We start from the raw sequence: 22,319 nt of genomic DNA, 5'->3' as shown, positions 1-22,319 counted from the left end.
CAAAAAAACCTTTGTAACATTTTAAGCAATATTCTTGTATTATGTCAAAAAAAGGGAAAGGAACGCACAGGATTGAAGCTTTTAAATAATGTTTTATAAACTTGGGGCAAAAGTCTTGTTTGACCTCAAAATACTTTCAAAACAATTTAGCAGAGTCTGAGGGTCTGTAGACTCTTTAAAAAGCAGTACATGCATGACAGTTCATGAATATCACAGAACTAGAAGTAAGAATGGGTACAAATCCCCAAACAAGCACTAAAAGACTCTTATCCGACTACAAAAAAGTGTTTACAAGCTGTGATCCTTGCTTAAGGGAGTTTTACTACGTACAGAGCATGCAGGGTGCCTAGACGTTTGCTCTGGGTCCTTTTTCTTTTCTTATCATTTTTAAACTGTAAAATACAGAAAGAGAAAAGGAATCTTGCTTAAAACAATAAAATAACCGACTTAAAGGCCATCTTTTAGTCGCTTAGCTGTTCACAGTAACATATATTTTGACTGAGGTACCCAAACTTTTGCCTGTCCCTGTATATATTGCATTGACACGGTTATTGGCCAAACAAAATTAAAAATGTAATTATAATAAGAAACAAATGGATAATTAAAGAAATGGCATTTGAACATTTAGTGATGAATGGATGGGCAGAAATGCTCCGAAATAATTAAAAAAATTGAAAAATGATCTTATATTATACCTGTTTTTGGACAGGGATATTTTATTCATGTAGAAATGAAAAAACTATTCAAAGCATTACTTTCTTTTCTGCACAAAGTATGGAATCCTAGTATGATCATTTTAAGTGTACCAGTTAATGCCTGAAACATCTAAGCAAGGCGGAATGAATAACATATTACTCATGTTGACAGTATCATGAGTATTTTTGAATATTCATTTACAGAATAAATGTTTTGTACTTATTGTGTTGTGTAGAAATCAGGTTTTTGTGTAATGGTGGGTGGAGAATGTGGCCCTAGAATGCTTTATCAGTATTAACTGCGGGCTGTTGTTATTCAGTTGGTTTCACATAAGCAGAGCTGAAGGCCTTTTGAGTTACAGCAGACTTACTGTATGGCCCCTCCCATTTTTACACTGCTGAAGAACCGAACCAGCACTGACAAAAATATGGTCACAATATGGTCTGGCAGCACATCCGTCACACACAGAGTACAAGACTTATCCGGACTAAAGCCGTTGAAACATAATATCCACAGTTGTTATTAATTATGTGGTCCTTACAGGAATATCACAGGCAACGTTTTGACAATTTGGCAGCTTACAGTCTACTGTACGATTAGCTCTGTCAGTGGGTTATAGATAGGGGGCAGCAATAAACGGATTTGTCCATTAATAGGACAACTGTTTCTCCTTTCCTTAGAATAAACAAAAGAATGAAATATAAAAGCCATTTATTAATAGTCATACTACTGTAGGAATTCAGCATACATTGGACATATGAGATTAGCCATTTTAAATAAAAATGCCATTTTGTTCTGGTCCATACAATGTTTATACAATAATGCTCAATATTGAATAATACATTCTTGAAAGGAATTCTCAGTAAGGAAGGGTTTCTGGTGCAGATATTTTTAAAAGCATTTTTTAAACTAATTAGCTGCTTCCATACGGAAGCATCCTATAAAAACAGCATATCCTTACTGTCATAAAAATCCTTGTATCTCCAAAATGGTAACTTTATAGAAGAAGGGAAAACACGGCCTTAACTCTTAGTGGAAGTCATTTTGGAGCATTAGTATTGGTCCATTAATCATGAAACTGTGACACAATGTAAAGGACAACTTCCAGATGCTCATGTCAAAAAGAGAAAAAAACGTAGATACAAGGTTTTTTGCATGACAGCGACGAAATGCGGGACACAAAGCATTTATCATCGTTCTTATAAAAACTGCAAATGTAGAAAAAAAATATAAAAATGCTGAATCTCTCCCACTACCCCGTCTCTCCCTCTGGACAGATTCTGAGCTCTGTGTCGAAAACTGGATCTCTAATGTTTGAATTTCTATGACGCACAAACACGCCGTTGTGTATCCAACGATTACTCGTTGGCTCAGTCACTTCCTAGCTAAAGGCCCCGGCCGCTCAGTCACGTTGGCCAGGATAAAAGGCTGCCAGGGTCTTTGGTTTTCATGCGCAAAGCCACCAGGCCTGAAGGCTTGTAGTCAGACTCGGGGACTGACTCGAAGGAGTGGGCCCCCAGGCCCCCCTGAAAGCCGTGCAGGGAGTAGAGGCCGTTAATGCCGGGGTGGTGCGGGTGGTGCGGATGATGAGGCGGGTGACTGGGTGATGCGGACATGCCCATGAGGCCAGGGAGGTTGCTGTGGGGGTGAGAGTGGGGGTGGTGGGAATAAGGAGACATGCAGGAGGAGGGCATGCTCTCTGTGCCCAGGACACAACCACCACTGGTAGTGCCTCCACCTCCTGACCCTGCTGGCCACAGGTTACTCTGCATCTATGAAGCAAAAGAAAGTAATGTTAGAAAGTAGCACCAATATGGAGTCTGTGTTAAAGTGATGGTTCAGCTGTTACCTCAAATGCGGTCAATCAGCCAGTTTGCTTCTTTAGTTTTTGCACTGCAGCTTTAGGGCTAATGTAACTATCCAGTCATCAAAGTATTTGGTAATCGTTGACATTGTTTAAAGGCTAGAAAGTTCCCCCACCATTCACAGATTAGCAGATCAAGAAAAAACAGAGGATTTCTTATTGGGAATTGTACGTCAAACAGGTACACACTCCCAAAAAGGTCTGTTAATAAAGTATGTAGCTTATCTTCTAAAAAACATGCACTTTGGGATCATTTCAGATATGTATGCTATTAGCAAAAGGTGATTAAACTATTACGATTAAGACAAGCTTTCCAGTAGCTAGAGCTTATTTCTCATCAGTCTGTCCTCAGAGTTGTGATTGGTGTTCTTGGGAGTTTTGAGTTTAATAATAAGCGGACTGGTTCTCTCTACTAAAAGATGAAACGTTCCATAATACAGCCACCATGTGGAGCCATCCAATTAAATTGTTAACCATTTCTTTGTTATTATGTCTCTGTTTTTACTTCTTATTAATTTGCTCCCTCTAATTTCCAAAATATATGGATATATATTTGCCTTGTAACTACTGTGTAATGTAAGCTAACAGTCATTGGTTTAGTATTGTGCAAACTGCATGCTATTTGCCTCAGACAAGCTCAGCTCGACTTGCTTATGACATTGTATGATGTAAAAATGGACAAAAGGAAGTAAGTATATTTCAAGATTTATGAATACAGTCAATATTTAACAATGTTAAACAGTGTCAGATACAGTATCTGGTTAAGATGAATTATCAACACTGTGACCGGAGGCTTGTAGTTTGCATGATGCTAATTGGATGGCTGTAAACTTTCACTAAATTATTACTTCATAGCACCAGTGCAAACCTGACAACACACACTTCGACAAATGTGATTTAACAGTTTAAACCATTGCTTTACGAGATCAGATTCACAAAAATAACTGTCAAATTTACTGTGACATTAAAAGCAAATGCAAGCATTACAGTGAGATCTTCGAATGCTCCCGAATGCAGATTACCAGACGGATTTACTGTTCATTTAAAGTGAGCCGCAAAAAAATACTGCATGATCCGGTCTAACAACAAATCTTCTGGTAAGAAGCCGATACTGAGCTGATGGTCACTCGCTTTCAGCTGATTAACTAAATCATTCATCATTACTGTTAAAAAAAAACTAAAATGTAAACTTTACAGGAAGATTTGTTTTATTTTGAGGTTTTTTCGCAGCATTTCTATTGGTGAATTCATTATGAAGTTTTGCACAATCTAAATAAACAACTGCCAGATGTTAAACAATAAAAATGTCCAAAATGGAGATGCAAGGCTTTTGCACAACAGTGATGATACTTTAAAAAGCAACACTTAAAGTGTTTAGATCAAGCAACTGTGTTTGAGCGCATTATATGGAAATCAGTATTGTGTATTTTACAGCAGACTCAAATGTGCCTCAGACAATTAGATTACAATGCTAAAGCTTGAGGACAGATATGATGATTCTCTCTGTGATTTAAAATACATCAGCTCAGAGCAAACAGGCTCTGGGATCTTAGTGATGTCTGGATGCCTTTTATTTTCATTCTTTTCCATTTTGTCGATATATCTAGCCCACAGATTCTAAACACAGCGTTCAATCTGAGGAATGCATTGTGTGTGTCCAGGTGTTAAAAACTTAAATTATGTAAATTTTCAATGCATTTTTATTTAGATTTGTAAGGTTCTCGCAAACACATGTTGAAAGAGCTCTACGGCCTGAATAACTGCTCTGATATCTGTGGGTCTGTTCTACACTTTTTAATGCATATGCAGTAATGTGTGCAGGTTGTACCTGGTATGTATCAGAGCGAGGGAGGAGGGAGATATCATAAGTAGCGGCAAAGTGGTTTCGCACTTCCTGCATCTTCCCATAGCGTTCCCGTTTCCTCCACTTTGCCCTTCTGTTCTGGAACCAAACCTGTTCGAGTAAAGCGGTTTAGGACTGTGGATTTATTTTCATCTGAATTATTTGGAACACTGCACCAATAGTTACTAGTTGGTTTTTTGCTTCCATGACCTTTATCAATGCTTTTTAAACCACATCCAGAAAAAAACAATCATTCTGAATCTACTACGAATATATTTAAGCAAATATAGCTTCAAGTAAAGAGAATAACCACAGACACAGGACAGATATTCCCCTTAGTCTCCTTCTCCGAGCCTGACAATGCACATATTTTGGTAATGAACATTACTGTCAGTCAACACAGTGTTTCAACCCAACCCTGGTCCTGGAGACTTACTGTTTGTGTAGCTTAGATTAGCAGAGACCATTTGATGTTAGTTGCTGTTCAAGTTTAAAATACATTACAGTGGTCTTGGCCTGTAGATACCAAAGATCCGGGAATTTACTCTACAAACCACCGAAAGCTGGCAAGGTAGAGTCAATTATTCTTCTTTCATTAAGCAAGCTTTTTGGGCAAAGGGCCCTGTATATATATATTTATATGACAAAATTATATGCAGCTTTAGAGGACAATTTCATTCCCAAAGATTAAGAACAGCAATAAGCATAATAATACATTATACATATTTTATTATAATACTATTTTTGTTCAAATGAAGTGGATGTATCAGAGCAGAAACAAAAACCCAACTGAAATATGCTGGGCAGAGGTAAGCCAGGACAAGAGTTGAGCAGAACAGGGTTAATAGAGACGTTAATACCTGCACACGGGCTTCTGTAAGCTCGGTCCTCAGAGCCAGCTGCTCACGTGCATAGACGTCTGGATAATGCGTCTTCTGGAAGACCTTCTCAAGCTCCTCCAGCTGAAAGGTGCTGAACGTGGTGCGGTTCCTCCTCTTCTTGTTCTTGCCTGAAAGGTCGATCGAGTCTGCGATGGAGTCGCCTTGGGATAACCCGTTTGATGGTTCTTTTAGCTTGCCACAGCATTCCGAGTCCAGGATTGGATAACCCAAAGGCTTAGGCAGAGACTTGTCCCCTGCTGAGAGACATAGAAATCTACATCAATCATACAGCATAGACCTAAATAACACTTTGTTTTCTGACATCCCTGAATCCTCACAGACTCAAGGGCCTGTATTTGGATCCACACTTCAGTCTCATAACTACACACTTAGAAATCATGGTTCCTAAGCGGTTCTAGTCATAATTTACCATATACAAATTAGGGATGTAAAAAGATACCAGAATCACATTGGTTTCTGCAGATTGTTGCAATAAATTAGATGCTTAGATTTGACAGATATTTCAAACTGATGTTTAATAATCTTTTTTTTTTTTTTTTATTCCAGAGGAGCCAAATGTTTAGGCAATGCTGGTGCTACTACACTAAAACATCTGCATTTGATTCATTTTAACGTATCTGTGATCCTACACAATCAAATGACCAGGTCATCTCAATCTCTACATGTTATAAATGCCTATACAAATCCTTCTGCAGATATCTTAAATTCCCATATCAGTACATCGCTAACAAAAATCCCTCAAAGTCCCTGCAAAAACACCTACAAATGTAACACAAGCATGCTGGACATTCTACTGTATCAAAAGCCAATACAAAAGCAAGGTGGATGCTTAAAAATAAAGGTCCCTCAACAGTTCTTGGCTCGGATGTATGGGCTTGTTCTAGGAATAAAAACATGAACTGGTAAAAGACCCTTTCAATTAAAAGTTTGAGCTATCTAAGCAATGGACCACAAAAAAAACACAGTGTAAAATGACTTGAGATAAAATCTTGGTACATTGACTTCCATTTAAATGTCAGGTTTTCTGTTTTCTTCTGCAAAGTTGGCATTTAGATTTTTTGGAAGTTTTATTTCAACAGCTGCTATAAGTTGATGATTAATTAAAGCTCATAACTGAAGGATATGTCTTTAGTTTAATGTGTTGCTCGACTTACAATAGAAAAAAGGTCCAGATCACACCCCAAACCAACAGTTTACAATGAACTGTAACACATACAGACACATATAAGCCTGTTTTTTTTTTTACCAGTGACTGTGAAGGTAACATACAGTTAAGCATAGTTAAGTTCCCATAATGTGGCTTCTAAACAGAATGCAAACAGGATACAGAACAAGTGACTTTTAATGATGAAATAACAACCTTTTACTTTCATAGTTTTTTTCACATAACAGAAACAGAAATTCATAAATTTCATCCATAAATGATGTGATAAGATACTTTAAGATCTCTTTTAAGCTTAGTTCTGTCCTACATTAGATATCTACTGCTGATTGTACATCTCTGTTTGGGAAACTGCCCCAGAAAGCTATAGTAATTTATGACTAGCATATCCTCATATGACTGCACACAGGGACCTAAGCCCAAAAGGCTGGCTTAATGAAAGAAGAATAAACTTCAGTGTTTGTCTAAGAAGCCGCATTTCTACATCTAGCCAGTGATTTAGTGATCTGTAGAGTAATTAAGTTACAGGCCAGCACCACTGCAATGCATTTTAAATAGGAACAGCAACCAGCATTAAATGGTTTGTGCTACTCTAGGCTATGCAGCTAATGCCAGGTTATGTTTCACACAAGAATTCTGCTCTCCTGAAACACTACATGACAGATTTACAACACATACATTTTTATTGCATATGTGAGGTTCCTAGAGATACACAATAACAGATGAGAATTGCTTAGAACTCAATTATTGGCCCTGGGCAGATGGTTAGATTTGACTAATGGTAAAGATTTTTATGTAATGCTGTATTATTGTTAATACCTCATTAAGTATGATAATGTCTAAATTATTGTACTCGATAACAGCGGAATGAGACGCTAGAGTACAGCATTAACCCCTTAATGCAGAAAGGCTTATTACACACTAAGTATTATTCAGTATAATTATTTTAAGGATTATTTAGTATTTCTGTTCTATTCTTTAGTAACATAAGCTTTTATTCACTTGTTTATTCATTTGTAACCCCACAGAAATATATTATATTCTCTGTGATGCTAATCTATATAGATACAGCCTCAGTTAAGTGTCTATGTCAATATATGCAGATATGCACAAGAATAATAATAGATATGGGCATCAATCTATTATTCTTGTATATGTGCATCTCAAGAAGTTCTGTAAACCTAATTGAATCAATTTAAAGAACACATTTCAATTCCCTAAATAAGCTCTTAAAATATTATTGTGGTAAATTAGAGGTGAAAATGTGACAAATTGAAAAATTGAAAGACCCCCACAGAAAGTAAAGGTATAATTTTATAACCTTTATTTTAAATAATTTTGGTAAATTAGAGGTGAAAATGTGACAAATTAAAAAAATAAAGACCCCCCCCCCATAAAGTAAAGGTATCATTTTAAAACCTTTATTTATAAAATATTTTATAACCTTTTTTAAGTATATTGGGTGCAAAAAGCAGCAAAGTACTCCAATAGAAAGAACTGGATAAAGAATGAGAATGTGAAGAACTGAAATAGACAATGTGTAAAAAGTAGGTTCCTTTCCTCACATATCTGCTTCAGTAATCTGTATCAGTAACCCATTGTTCAAACATACTTTAAAAAATAGAAATAAGAACACACACTTAATATTGTTGGGTATGTGTACGTATCTTAAATAGAAGAAGAGCTATAAGATCACTGACAGCAATGTGACATACAGTTAGTGCTCACTCCCAATCTATCGCATGTAATCCATCTGATTTACAGTGAAATTAGGAATTAGATGTTTCTGTTGATATTAGTAACATCTGACCTCAGGGGTTGACTTTTGGATTGTCTTTGAGTAGTGAGCTTTTAAGTCCCGTGGCCTCGGCAGCAGAGAACAGGAGAGAATGAATGGATATCTGTTTTAATTCAATCATCTATTAAACAGAGAGATGCATTCATTACACCAAGTTATCTGTCAAGTCTGTTTGGGCCTGACCCTGTGAGAGAGTTCAGGCTGAAAGAGCTTTTTCACTTTTCACAAGCTAAAAATACTAAGAGAAGACCAAAGCTTTTTTCCTTTTTTTTCTGGATGGCTGTTACTACTTATTAAGTAACATTTTGAATAATGACCATCATTTGCATTCAATAAATTATTCCGAATAAAAATCATATTTTTTCAGTTGAAGAACTACTCGCGTCACTGATGAGTTCAACTTCCCTGTAGCCGTTTAGCCCAGCGAGGAGACTCCAGGATCTTAAGCCAACAGACAAAACAGGAAGAACAACGAGGCCTTCAAAAGCTGGAGAGCCTGTGGAGGCCTCTCTGTGTTCTACAAAATCAGTGTCATGTTCGATATGGCCTCTTTAAATGTATTGCCCAATAAAACAATGAATAAAAACAGGCCATGTTGCAAGATGTGCCCCTAAATACTCTGCACAGTGTTCCTGGCTTAGATGTACAGTTGGAAGAAATGGTAATTGAACCATTACATTATGTGGAGGTTTTAAAACTTGAAAAAAAAGGCCTTTAGGGAAATAGTCTCTAAGGAAAAATGGTTCTCTGGGCTTTTTCTCTGGGCTGCATTTTTAAGAGTGCATAGAGTCTAGGCCAAAACTTCTCCGTCCTGCACAGTTGTGTGTTTTCCCTGCTCTAATACACCCTGCTAAACCTAACCCCGACTTTCTTTAATGTTCAACTGTGCGACAAACACGAGTGCTGAAGTTACACGCCATTTATTTCTCAGGGGAATGGCACAAAACTCTACAGTTTTTATGCAAATCTAAAATAAAGGCATGTTCCTTTATCAAACTGAAAATGCTAAAGATTTTAGTTTAGACAATGATGCCACCTCAGTGACAAGTGATGAACCACAGTACAGTTTACAGAGTGTGGTACTCCAGGAACACAACAGAGAACAAGTGTTCTAGGCCACCAGACTGATTCATTTTGTTTTCCCGCAGTGGTTTACTTCAGATAAACTAACCCTCTGGTATTAGAGTCCAGCAACTTCCTTTTCAAAGATTCCTACAGACTGTAATTTAAAACCAGAGGAAGTGGCTGTTTGTGTTAAGAGCCTGTCACAGTGCAGTCCACCAAGGGTGACACCATATCAGGTCTGAAGAGCCGAAGGTCAACTGACATATTCTGTGGCTGTGGTTTTTGACCCAAAAAAAGTGTAAGATAAGAAAGTAGTAACACGTATAAACGCTGTCCTAAATGTTAAAGATTTTTTAAATATAATCTGATAAGAATTTTAATTGTCCTTTGAAGAAGCGCTTCCAGACTACAGTAGAGTGGCACACTGTACACTGACTTTCATTCCACCTCAGTTCAAAAGGTCCAGATTGGCTCCATTTAAGGTCCCTGAACCATGTGGAGTACTCCGAGGACCAAAATAAATTCCAGGACATTTTAGATCATAATGGTTCTGCTTTCTTTCAATGGTCGCCTAATGTAGACAACATTAGCCTATTAAAACAATGCTTAAAGCATATGATCGCAGGCCTGAGCAGAGCTAGCGATTTAGCCTCAAGCAGTAAATGTTCAGGTTCAGTGTTTTTACTCAGCGCTGTTTCGGGGATTCAGTATTTTGCTTTTGTTTTGCTTTTTAGGCCGAAACTTCTGTGGCTTGTAAAATTACCTCAAAATTACCTCAGAATAGGAACATCATCCAGGTCCATCTAGGCATCATAAATCCACAGCAGGCTTTAATTCACATTTCCACAGAACCAGAGGTGAAGTGTCGCAGTGTTCGCCGGGGTTTATTCGGGAGTTGCGTTTCTTGCACATTTGTTCGTTTTTAAGATTAGTTTTAAAAAAAAGTTCTGCAAAAAGGATTCCGGGAAAGAAACTTTAAGTTAAAAGTAAAAACGGCCTCCAACGTGAAAATGTGAATGAACTCATCCCACGTTTATAGTTATTGGGTTTGTTATGAATGACTAAAAAAAAAAAAAAAGTGTTTTAGTGTTGTTGGGAATTTACACAGTAAAGTAAACATTTTAAAAGAAACATGAAAAATTAAATCTTTTTATTGTGATATTTGATTCGAATTTTAAAAGCCTTTTAATTTTATAACTTTAAAAGCGATAAACGTTTAATTTCAAAAACGTTTTTTAATTCGCTTAAAAGCTGTCACTGTAAAAATAAAAATATTCATCATTACTTTACCTTTTTTGCTCAAGGATGTTCAGATCCACCGCAATCAGTATTTAATGAAGTCAATATGATGAGACTTGGCAGTTTTTTAAAACAGCTTTTACCGCACAGTTAAAGTTCATTTAGATCACAGTTTAGAGTTAGCAAAATCAATCAATCAATAAATAAATAAATGAATAAATAATAATAAATATGTCCGGTGTTACAATTCCCCGGGCAACAGCAGGCTGGTCTTCACGATAATGTAATATTAATAACACATTATTAATATTATTATTGTTATTATTAGGTTAGTAGTTATTCTTTAAAGTGTATTACCTAAAATTACTAAATTTGTTCGACTGCTAAAATTATTATAATGACTTATACTGCTGCTATTTATTCTACTTATCTTTATTAAATCGTGTCTTATACAATCGCTACTGTGTATTATTAAGCCTATGTTATTAGTAATATCACTGCCATTATTGCCACTATCCTAGTACTGTTTTATGTAGTTTTGTTGCTGGTTACTTTACCCTTAAATGTTTTACTGCTGACAGTTCTACTCCTCTCTCTATTTAATGCTACTGTTTTCCACTCACCCTCTGAGCTGCCGTGGTAAAAGGCGCTCTTAGCGCTCGCTGTTAAGCTCCTGCGCTCCTCCTGAACACTCGGCGCGTATTTGCTGTGTTTGGCTGGAGAGGAGCGGCTCAGGGGGAAGTCCGGCATGAATCCAGCCCGCTGCGGGAGACCCTCGCAGGGGAAGAAAGACCCTGAGCCCGATGAGGAGGACGAGGATGTGGAGTTGGAGGAGGAAGGCTCCAGCGCCGAGACAGGCTCCGGAGTGCTGCGGTGATGAGGAGGAGGAGAAGCGAAAGGCAGACAGCTAGTGTCCGAGTCCATGGCGCAGATGGAGAAGCAGAGCGAGGGGAGCGATGGAGGGAGCGCGCGGAGAGAGAGAGAGAGAGAAGGGAGAGAGAGGGAGGGAGGGAGTGAGAGAGGGAGAGAGAGGTTGAGAGAGAGGGTCGTTTGATTTGTTTTCCCCCTCTCTCCACGTCTCCATTTCGAGTGGGTGGATTTTAGGAGATCAGAAACAAAGAGCCGTGAAACAAGGAGGGGGGCGGGAGGGGGTCCTGATCCAATCCGACAAGAATCCAATCACGTGTAGATCCTGTCTGTCCATTAACTGTTTAATTTCTCCACCGTATTCGAGATGACAGTGTAAGCGGGGTTAAGCGGGAGGTGAACTCTGAAGAGCTGAGAAAGTGAAGCTGTGTGAAAGCTGCTGAAGCGCCCCTCACTTCACTGTTCATCCGAGGGGTTTTCACTCCTTATAAAACACACAGTGTGACTGGACTGCTACTGAACAGAAACACGCGGGCGAACGGCTACTACTGAGCCTTTTTATTATAATCACTAGAATTGGTGCTGAGTATGATTTATGAACCTAAAATGAGACATGTTTCCGTTACCTTTACGGTATTATTATTATTATTATTATTATTATTATAGCTGATGATCTTATCAAGAACGTCTTACATTGGATCCGTCTTACACAGGTTTGACTCCGATAGGGGTTGAATTAAACATGTTAAAGCACTTAATGCGTCTGGAAGGGGATCGACCAAGCAATGTAGGAAACGCCCTGTTTAAGAAACAGAGCTGCCTGAGTCTTAACATATGAAAAACCACAATGTACAGTCAAATTGATCCAGCTGTGAAAATCCAGCGAAGCTCAACTATTTACTGATGATCCTGAACTATTTCTGAACAATTAAAATGTGGCGAGATATGAGAAGAAAATGCTTTCAAAAGCAGTGCGCATATATATATATATATATATATATATATATTATAATTTTTACATTCTTAGCAAAACATTAGCAGCGTCATTGATGTTGTACACCCTTAGCAAAAGTATTCTATGTAGTACAAAATTGGGTTGTGGGAGAATTGTGGAACTAATTTTGTGCATAAATAACTGGTTCTTTGAGGATCATTGCCTTTACGAAATAATCCTTATAGAATCTGTGTTGAAGAATGTAGAAATAGTTCTGTTATTATTATTATTATTATTAGTAGTAGTAGTAGTAGTTGTAGTTGTAGTTGTAGTTGTTGTAGTAACAATAATAATTCCTTTTATATAAATCATTTAAACATTATTATTACATTATAAAATGCATATTGTTAATGTATCAATCAATATCAATCAATCAAAAATAATGACAAATGAAATAATTAATGATAACAATCAATACAAAATCAGTGTTTCTGACAAATTCAAACAATTACTAATGACCACCAATAAAACATCAGTAATGATGAAAAATATAATCATTTAGAATGATTATCAGTAAAGAAGCAATAATGATCAGCAATAAAAAGAATGACTAATGTCGGCAGTATAAGTCAATACTGATGTCCGAATATCGTTAATAATGATTATTAATAAAAACAATGAAAAGTATTAAATCAGTAATGCTGACCGACAGCTCATTTAATTCTCACTCTTTGAGGATTAGTTAAGTCTGATCTCAATAATGAGCGGACTGTCGGCGGCTCTCAGGAATACTCAACCATAACTGTTAAATCCGTCCAAACAAATACACTGAGTCCAGTGTAGAAGAGCAACACGCTGAGTTTGTTTCCCGCTGCAGTTACTGAAAAACTCCTCATCTCGGAATGAAGTAATTCTTCAAGTTGCAGCATTTTCACAAGTCTATTCTGCAGTTCCGTCATTACAGCAGAATTGATTTAGAAAAATCATAGTAATTGAAAACACTGTAAACGCCTAAATATACACAGAGAAACTGCACACATTTTAATAAAGCAGGGGCCAGTGAATAAAGGCAGGAACTGGCTGATACATCAGCTTTTATTTATGTGCGACTTCTTGTTCAGTCGTGCTCCTTCAACGCGTCCTCGTTTAAAGCGCAGGTTTATTTGATTCGCTCTTTCGTTTCTTGAGCTTCGAAATGATCCCGTTATTTAATTAAACCGGTTCATTAAAGCTTTCTAATGAGTTTCTAAGACGACCCCAATAAGCTGAATGAACAAGGCGCCGCTCCACTCGCTCACTTACTCCATAAATCAGAGGACGACCCTCCTAATGACGACCACTCGCATTTCTGCTCTTCTAAAGACTCGACTTTTAAGAAACAGCAGCTTCCGTTTCTCGCATCTCGCAAATTCTTAAAATCTCAAACCACAAAACAAGCAACTGAAGAAAGTAAGAAATCTTCTGCTTTACTCGTTTGCTGGATGAAACACACCCTCGGCCTACCTTCCATAACGCGCACACGCATACGCGAGCTCACGGCTCCTTCTGTCCTTCTAGAGAAACTCAAAACTGTTGATCTTGACGTGGCGGCTCCAATCTTTGCACGCAATCTGTAAACACAGGGCACTTACAGCGCTTTCACTGCTTCTGAAGAGTCCCTCAGATTCTCTCTGGATGCCCGTAAGGCCACACGGAGCCCAGCTGATGGACAAGTGCGTAAACACCAGGTCCATTTACTACTCAGTGCACATAAGAGCCATGTTATACAGGTCTGAATCCTGAAAACCCTTCAGGACGACGGGTCTCCTCCTGCTGCTGCTCGTGCACTTCTGCGTTTCGCTGTCTCCGCGCTTAGAACACACTTGCGACTCTTAATCGGACTTAATCTGATTAAACGTGGCTGATTAGCTCCACATTATAACACCCTCGTCTGTTTGGAGCTCTTCAGTGTTGTCATACTGCTCTGGCACAGAACTCCTAGCACAGGCCTCGGTGAAACTGATGAAGGCTATTCACAATAAAGAGACACACATTAATGAACGGGTCAACATTTGATATTTATCTGAAACAGAAAAACGATCAATCACTTTACATTGAAGAATATAAGAATATTTGTCAAAAATACGTTTTATTTTACAAAAGAAGAAACAAAGGACATGGTTGGACATGCCGAGAAGCACCAGGCCTCGTAAATTAAATTAACTAGGGCTGCTCACTATAAACAAATACATCATATATAGATATAATATAATAAACAAATATATAAATATTTAAACACATGAAACAATTTCATAAAAAAGAGATGTAGGTCAAACGGCCGCTTTTGCGATGATCATTCCTTTATTCCTTTTTTTGTTTTTAGCCCTACACAAGAAGCCAAGTCAGATTTATTGGTATAGCTTTGTGTCGTCACAAAGCAGCTTTACATAATTAGTAATTAATAAAAGACAGAGACAAAAAGAAGAAATAATGTAACCTAAGACATGAAGCCGGCATACAGTTGACAGGTCTTCTAAACGCCGTCCTTCATGAAGGTGACCCGGAAACGAGCTCTGCTCTGCTTTAATCTGACCAGTGATTAAAAAGACATGACCAGAGAACCCAATTAAGGTGCAACATGACTTCCATTAGGCTGTACTGAGAGATGTGAAAACACAGATGCCAGTAGGAGCGAGGCCAGGTAGAGCAAAGCTTACAGAGCTGTTTATCTCTATAATGCTCTTCTTTATTCATTGGGGTTCGGCTACTGGCTCCTGAAAATGAAGCTTTAAGCCTACTGCATGTGTCGGACATTGAACTCAGCTACTACTGTACATTGGAACAGTACTGGACATTGAAAAATGAGTATATTGGAGAGATGCCAAAGGCCTATTTGGTTCCTTAGAGACCTTTTCAATGGAAAGTTCTTTAATGTTGTGGATGAAGGTCTTAAGAAAGGATAGTTCAAGAAAAATAGCATTATAAAGCATAAGCTCTCTGCAGTATGTCCATGAAATTGAAGTCTGTAAGGCCCTGTTTTTCTGTCATGGGATCTTTTTCTTTTTTTTTAAATACTGAAGCTCCAAACCGAGGCAGTAAAACAGAGAGTTAAAGAAGAGATGAGAACAGAATAGAATAAAATTCAACACACATTTAGTAGGGGTAATAGTAGTAATAATCATAAACACAGTACACATATTATACCAGTAAAAATGCCATTTTTCAACCAATAAAAAAACAACCAATAGGCACAGCACAATGTAAACTGGTTTTATTCCAAGTCATTTTGAAGCATTTCTACTGATCCATTTATCATAAAATACTGACACAGCATAAAAAAACTTTCAATAAAAACAACCAACAAAAATGTCAACCAATAGGCACAGCCCAAAAGTAACATGTTCAACATTACAGTTTTTAATTGAGATCTACATTGTTGTGTCTGGTGCTCATATGTTCTGAATAAAGTCATGCAAAAAAATGAAAATTAGGAGGAAAACAAATACACACCAGATATTAAAATAAAAGCGTTCTCACAAACCAAGCAGCATCTGCAGTGTTGTGAGACCTTGGCTCGATCCGCAAGTGACTCAGATCACACAAAGTGCATTTGCCCCGTAGCCTGAGGTGATGGAGCATTCTTGAAATCAAAACCCCAGCGGAGAAAATGCACTCCAGAGGACGGGCGTGCAGAAATGTCACCAAGTTCCCCGGGATGGCCTCGGGATGGAGCATTTTTAGTTCCACGTTGACAGGGCTGGCTCACACTCAACTGTACGAAAAAGCCATATCATTAGCATCAAAGCTGGAGCAAAGAGAACTGATTCCCTGCCATTTGTCTCTAGGCCTCGCCGCTGCTGTACGGCTATTAGAATACTGGCACTGGCATGGTGGAGGGGGAATGAGGGCCTTTCGTTCCAAATGAGGGATGCATTCAGCATTTCGAGACCCATTCCCCAGAAAGAAAGCTGCTCCAGTTCCTCTGACTGGCAGTTTGAGCCAGTTGTGGCGAAGCTATAAATAAAAAAGCTGTTAAAATGAGCTGCGTACAAAATGGGCCGCATCTGCTGGTCTACAGCTTCAGCCACATTAGGAATGGCTGATAAAAACAAATAAGCTCTATACGCACTTTAGCTGGTCTGCTGGTGAGGTGTGGGACACACTTTAAAATGCAAGCTAAATAAGCACACTATAAACACTGCAACAAAAAGAAGGGTGTAAACAATTTCAATGCAACACACTGCATTTCTGATTACTTCCCATGAGCAACAATAGTGTTGATGTGAGATATTTTGGTCCAAGCAATAGACTGCTCTCTCTGTTGCGGTCAGGGAAGCACTTCCGCTCCCTGAAGGCAAACAGAGAGGATGAGAAGGAGTTTCTTTGCACAAGCCATTCACACTCTGAACCACGACTGTGGCTAATAAGTTATTAAGTTATTTGTTGACTACACCCCCCACCCCCCACTCCACCGACACACATACACACAGGGCTTTTCACTGATCAAATTACTTATTATTATTATAATAGTGATAATCTAAACTATTTCCTGCTCAGTTGCACAACATTATGTTACCCATTCACTTTGCACTTGTTGCACTTTACACTTGACAACTCATCCCTGCAGTGTACAGCTAGTATGAAGTCAGTGTATATCATTCTTATATAATCATTATTTTCTGTGTACATTTTGTATACTTAACTTAATTTAGGTTAATATATTATTTGACAAAGCTTCATCTTCTTTGCTTATCATATATTATATATAACACATCATTTTCTATCATGTTATTTCATGAGAAGATCAGTTATCAAAGCATTCCACTGTTAGTTGTACTGTTTATAACTATATATGTGTGAGAAATAAAACTTTAAACTTACGCTCATTATAAACCAAGTATGTTCAAGCCGGTCAGTACATCCAAACATATTTCCAATGTTCTAAAGTTGCTCACATACATGCTGTTACTATGATCCACATAAAACACAATCAGTCATAACTCAGTCACCTAAAAAAGACAAAAAAAAAAAATAGCAGGTTAAGAATTAAGAGAGAAGACTTTTTCTTGAGCTATAAACCTCCAGCAGCTTTAGATTTCCAGTAAGCGATCAAACGGCTGACCCTCGCTCTCCTGCTCACCACGGCTGCTCTTGTTTCCTGATCCCGAGGCTGCTGAACCTGTCCCTGGCATGACCCTGCGCAGGAAATCAGTCCAGTCTGTGGTCCACAGGCCTAGACTTTCTCCCCTCTCTCTCTCTCTCTCTCTCTCTCTCTCTCTCTTGCTTTCTCTCTCTTGCTCAACCTGCCATTCCAACACTATTCCACATCCAAAATCAGAGTTAAAGGTGAGCCCCTTAAGCCCTTTTATTCTCACATTGCTACCCCCAGGTTAACCCTTTTTACATCCTCTCACTTTCTTTTCCTCTGAATGACTGTTAAAGGGCCGTTAAAGATGAGCAACGCCTGTGGCTCTGTAAGGCACTGCGATTATACGCACAATTATTATAAAAATGTAGTCGTGTTTATTAAACAATTTCTAAAAGAGTGGTTTTAGAAATTGTGAATTACTGGGAAAGACACGCTTGACATAGCCAATGATTTGTAGCTATTAATGGTTATTCTACATTAGTCTGATCATTTTCCTCCACAAATGTTTCACCATTGTTGTTGGGATTGTCAAATCTGTTACCTATAAGATGTTGCCTAAAAGTTTAAAGATTTGCAGCATAAAACCAAAATCAGATTTTTCTAAATATAAAGTGCATAAGTCATTCAGAGTGGTTCGATGGGAAGAAACTTACTGTGATTATAAGAAGCAGGGGTCACAAATGCTGTGTTTATTTACTAAACAAGTGAACCTACACAAGTCTTCATAAAAACATACAGTGAAAGCCAATATAAAATGGTTAAAAAAAAGTCATTTTGGTGCATTTCTATTGGTCCATTTACCATACAATATTGACACAGAATAAAAAAAAAACACATAAAAAAGTAAAGTCAATTTAAAACTCCAGTCACTGCCACTGTGAACACTTTTTGTATGCTTTGTACGCTTGGCTAGAACAGAGCACTTTGAACCAAACCACTCGAAATGTCTTTGTTTACATCTGAACCATTTAATCACTCTGAAATTCTGAAAAGAGTACATGGTGCCAATGAACATAATATATTTTATTATTACACTAAGAAATTGATTAAATCAGTACTCTGTCCATGTTAAGCTAATGCAACAGGGCTGATGTGTTTGGCTTGACATCCTTGTCCATAACAAGGAAAACATGCCAGCAGAAATATGACACTGCTTACTTTACATTCCACCCACCTTTATCATGGCATCAAATGTTTCATTTTCTGTGAGGCATTCTTTAGTTATCCCACTGTGCGGCTATTACAAAAGACAATCACGCAATTGGGCTGGATGAGGGATTTGAAGAAAGAAAGGATTATTATTTTCTTAAATACCACTCAGTTAAAAAGTAAAAGAAGGCACAATTGCAATCATTGGAAATAAGTACATTTTATTGTAAATTGTAGATAATAAAGATGTAAAAATGGTTTGTATACAAAGTAGTTCATATGTTCAACCCAAAAGCAAGTGAACTGGGTTCACTTAACACAAATTAATATGTAAAATACTTTCTTAGAATGGTCCATATCAGGTGCATGTCCTAACATTAAGTAACACAAGTATAGGAACAAATTATTGTTTATTAAAATAATTTGCATTTGTAAATCTATTAGTTGGTTTTGAAATTGTGGAAGATTTTATATGTATCATGTGAAAATAGTTCACTTTTAATGCAGGGTTGATTGGTAAATTGCTTTTGTACTGTAAAAATGCAAACTGTCCTCTTTTGGTCAAGTAACTTTTGAAGTTATAGTTGACCACTATAATGTTTGTTGCTGTACACTGTGAAATTCCTATGCTAATAAGCTGGAATATTGCAGCTAATCAAAACTAGTCATGTTTAAAGCAACAACACATTTTTTCACAATTCTCACAGCCAAATAATAAAAAAACATCACTAATTCTGCCCTCTTTCCGATTTCTTTAACTTTGGCCAAATGACACTCCAGTCGTAATTCTCTGTGGGTAGCTTGGTAAACACTGAAGTGATAAATTCAAAACTCCTTGCTTTATAAAGATGTTCAGTGAACAAGAAAAAACACACACATACACAGTGTTAACTAGTTTAGACTGATACAGTGAAAACACTGTGTACTTTCAGCAAACTGCTTCATGTACACTCAGAACATGTGGAGGCCTTTGTTCGACCAATACTTCCAAATGCCACAGCCAACCTGAGGTTTGCATTAAAATGTGCAGGAGGAAAGGGAAGGGCAGTAATTAGATTACATGCCCTGAATGTAGAGACATGATCCCAGGCAAAAGGGGATGTCTCTTCCTCTGAAGGCTTTTCTCTTTTTCCCTCTTGTTGTCCAGCGTGATGACCAACTGAGGCTTTGACTGACAGCTGGCCACCCCTGGGTCATAAGAAGGGACAGAAGCAGTCTGGGAAGGGGTTTTATTCCAAGTTTGTTTCTGAGAACCTTAGGAAAGCCAGTGTGTATGTGTTTGTGTGTGTGGGAGGGGGTGTTGGGTGAAAGCGGGGTGACTGTCCTCTCCATGACCCCACACTCGGCCACAAAAGGCTCAGTGAGACTCAGTCACACAATATGATATGATCAGCGTGCCTAACTGGACATATGCAAATCTTATGGAAACAGTTGGAGTCGTTTGCGAAGTGTAACAGAGACACTTCCAGGCCTATTGGAGTGAAATAACTGCAGTACATTTTTATGAACTGTTACCTGTCTAAACTATAAGACAAGGCAAGACTATAGATAAGACCTTCTTAAAGTAAAGGCGACTTCTGGGTTTATGTATTATGAGAAAAATACATATTTATGACTGCATCCATTTATCTAAATATCCTTCTAGCCAAGCATGCATCCAAACATTTCTCTATGTATCTAAGAATGAATCCTTCTTTCCATCCATTTAAACATCCATTCACCTATCCATTCAAACATCCATCCACCTATCCATTCAAACATCCATTCACCTATCCATTCAAACATCCATTCACCTATCCATTCAAACATCCATTCACCTATCCATTCCAACATTCATCCACATTACTCCGTTTCTCCAAACATACATTTTTCCATTCATGCAGCCCTTAAACATTGATTCATCCATCCTTTTGAACATGCATCATCCATCCATACATCCATACATCCATCCAAACAACCAAATGATCATCTGTCCACCCAAAAATGTCCATTAATTCATCCATCCATTAATCTAAACATTCACCCATGCAGCCATTCAAACATAGATCAATCCATGTAAACATGCATCGTTTATCTATTCATCCATTCATCTATTCATCCATCCATCCCAAGATGCATTCGTCTAAACATTCATCCACCCATCCAGCTGAACATCCAGACATCTGTTTCATTATCCATCCATCCAAACATCCATTCATTCATCTAAACATACACCCATGCAAACATTTATCCATTCCTCCATCCATCAGTATGAATAAACAACAACCGCCAAGTCCTGCAACATACAAATGAAATCTAAAAGCAGATCTCCTCTTAAACCGTCATAATAAGTGAATGGCTCTTTTAGAACAATTTGAGACACTATCCATCCATCCATTAATTCATTCATCTAGCCATTCATTCCCCCAACCATGGTATGGAATAATGCCAATTACCATATTCTGGGCACTGCAAATGGAAACTAAAGGCTACCAAAACCAAGTGTATTGCTATCGTGCATTCTTGTATGCAAAACCGACTGGCTCTAATCAGTGACAGGCTGAAAGACCCTCACTTACCTCCTCCCAAACTGCAGGAATCCATAAACAGGCACCTCAGCGAAACCATATGGGTATCAGTTGACCTGGCTGCTGTGGACGCACGCCACTGCTAAAAATAAATAATCCCTAAATGTGTTTATAGTGGATGGGGAACCAGTGGCGAAGTGTCCCTGTGACCTATGGCTCTGATTAAATTAGAGGTGGTCTCACAATGACCATGAAGACGTTACTGGAGCATGGATGCTCAGCCATGAGATTTTCATTAGCTTAAGCCTGGGGCTGGGAACCTCTCTTTAGATAGAGCTAAACCTCCGGAGAGCTCTTTCCCCTTTTGGGACTTCCACTCTGAGGAGCCAGGAGCCTGCCCAACACCTACACTATTAGCATCCTCCTGCTAGATGAACTGCTACTTGTGCATTTTCAAAAGCAATTAAAATAGGCCCTAAAAGAAAAGTGGGAAGTGCTTGCACATGCTGTTAAGTTAATTGTTAATTGTTAATTTGTTAATTTCTAAGTTAATTTCTTAGCACTGTCCACCACTGTACCAATGAATAGCAACTACAGCCATTCCACAATTTCTAAAAATGGGAACAGGAATGATAGCCTTTCCATTGTGTGAATATGTTATGATGAATGGACTAACACAAATATTCAGAATTACTTTTACACTATATACTCATCACCATTACTGAAAAATTCTGAAATTTGAGATTTATTTCTCAAAAGTCTGTATGTGTATTCTATATTTAACGCGGTTACATAGTAAATTGCATTACAATTCCCAGATTTAGCAGACCAGCCTGTATTACTGGCATAAGGCCTTGCCAGTGGCTTGTTTCGTAAGTCATGTGAAGCATACAGAGACTCTTTTACTGGCTCTGAAAACTGCTTCAAAGCCCACCGTTAAGTTTGTGCCAGCTTTGTGCCTCTATGGAAAAGGGGCCGATTGTAGTGTACTCTGCAGAGTCATCAGTGACTCATCAGCCTCAAAGTCTGTTTAATAATAGCCTGCACTGCAAATCATGTTTGCTCACACACAGGCTAATTTTGGTAGCAGCAAACTGGTGGACTTTTAATTGGAGCCAGTCAATCAGAATGCTGCATATTTTATGATGCAATGCGTAAAATCATA

The 22,319-nt window shown here is 38.1% G+C and overlaps 1 protein-coding gene across 2 annotated transcripts; it reads right to left on the bottom strand.

The window, feature by feature from the left end:
* Positions 1-1,411: 1,411 nt before the first annotated feature.
* On the bottom strand, positions 1,412-11,629 carry alx3 (ALX homeobox 3). 2 transcript variants are annotated; one of them, XM_072680896.1, is made up of 4 exons: positions 11,193-11,629; positions 5,264-5,541; positions 4,389-4,514; positions 1,412-2,468 (listed from the first exon to the last, which is right to left on the bottom strand). In XM_072680896.1, exons 1-4 carry the CDS (start codon positions 11,491-11,493, stop codon positions 2,103-2,105), a joined length of 1,071 nt encoding a protein of 356 aa, XP_072536997.1. In that variant the 5' UTR covers positions 11,494-11,629; the 3' UTR covers positions 1,412-2,102. The 2 variants fall into 2 exon arrangements, with proteins under 2 accessions (XP_072536997.1, XP_072536998.1); XM_072680897.1 differs by having other exon boundaries at positions 5,264-5,538.
* Between the last annotated feature and the right edge of the window lie 10,690 nt (positions 11,630-22,319).

This window comes from Salminus brasiliensis, chromosome 6 (genome assembly GCF_030463535.1).
Source record: "Salminus brasiliensis chromosome 6, fSalBra1.hap2, whole genome shotgun sequence".
In the NCBI taxonomy this organism is placed as follows: domain Eukaryota; kingdom Metazoa; phylum Chordata; class Actinopteri; order Characiformes; family Bryconidae; genus Salminus; species Salminus brasiliensis.
Note: the sequence above shows the minus strand (reverse complement) of the source record. Positions and strands in the feature narration are given on the sequence as shown.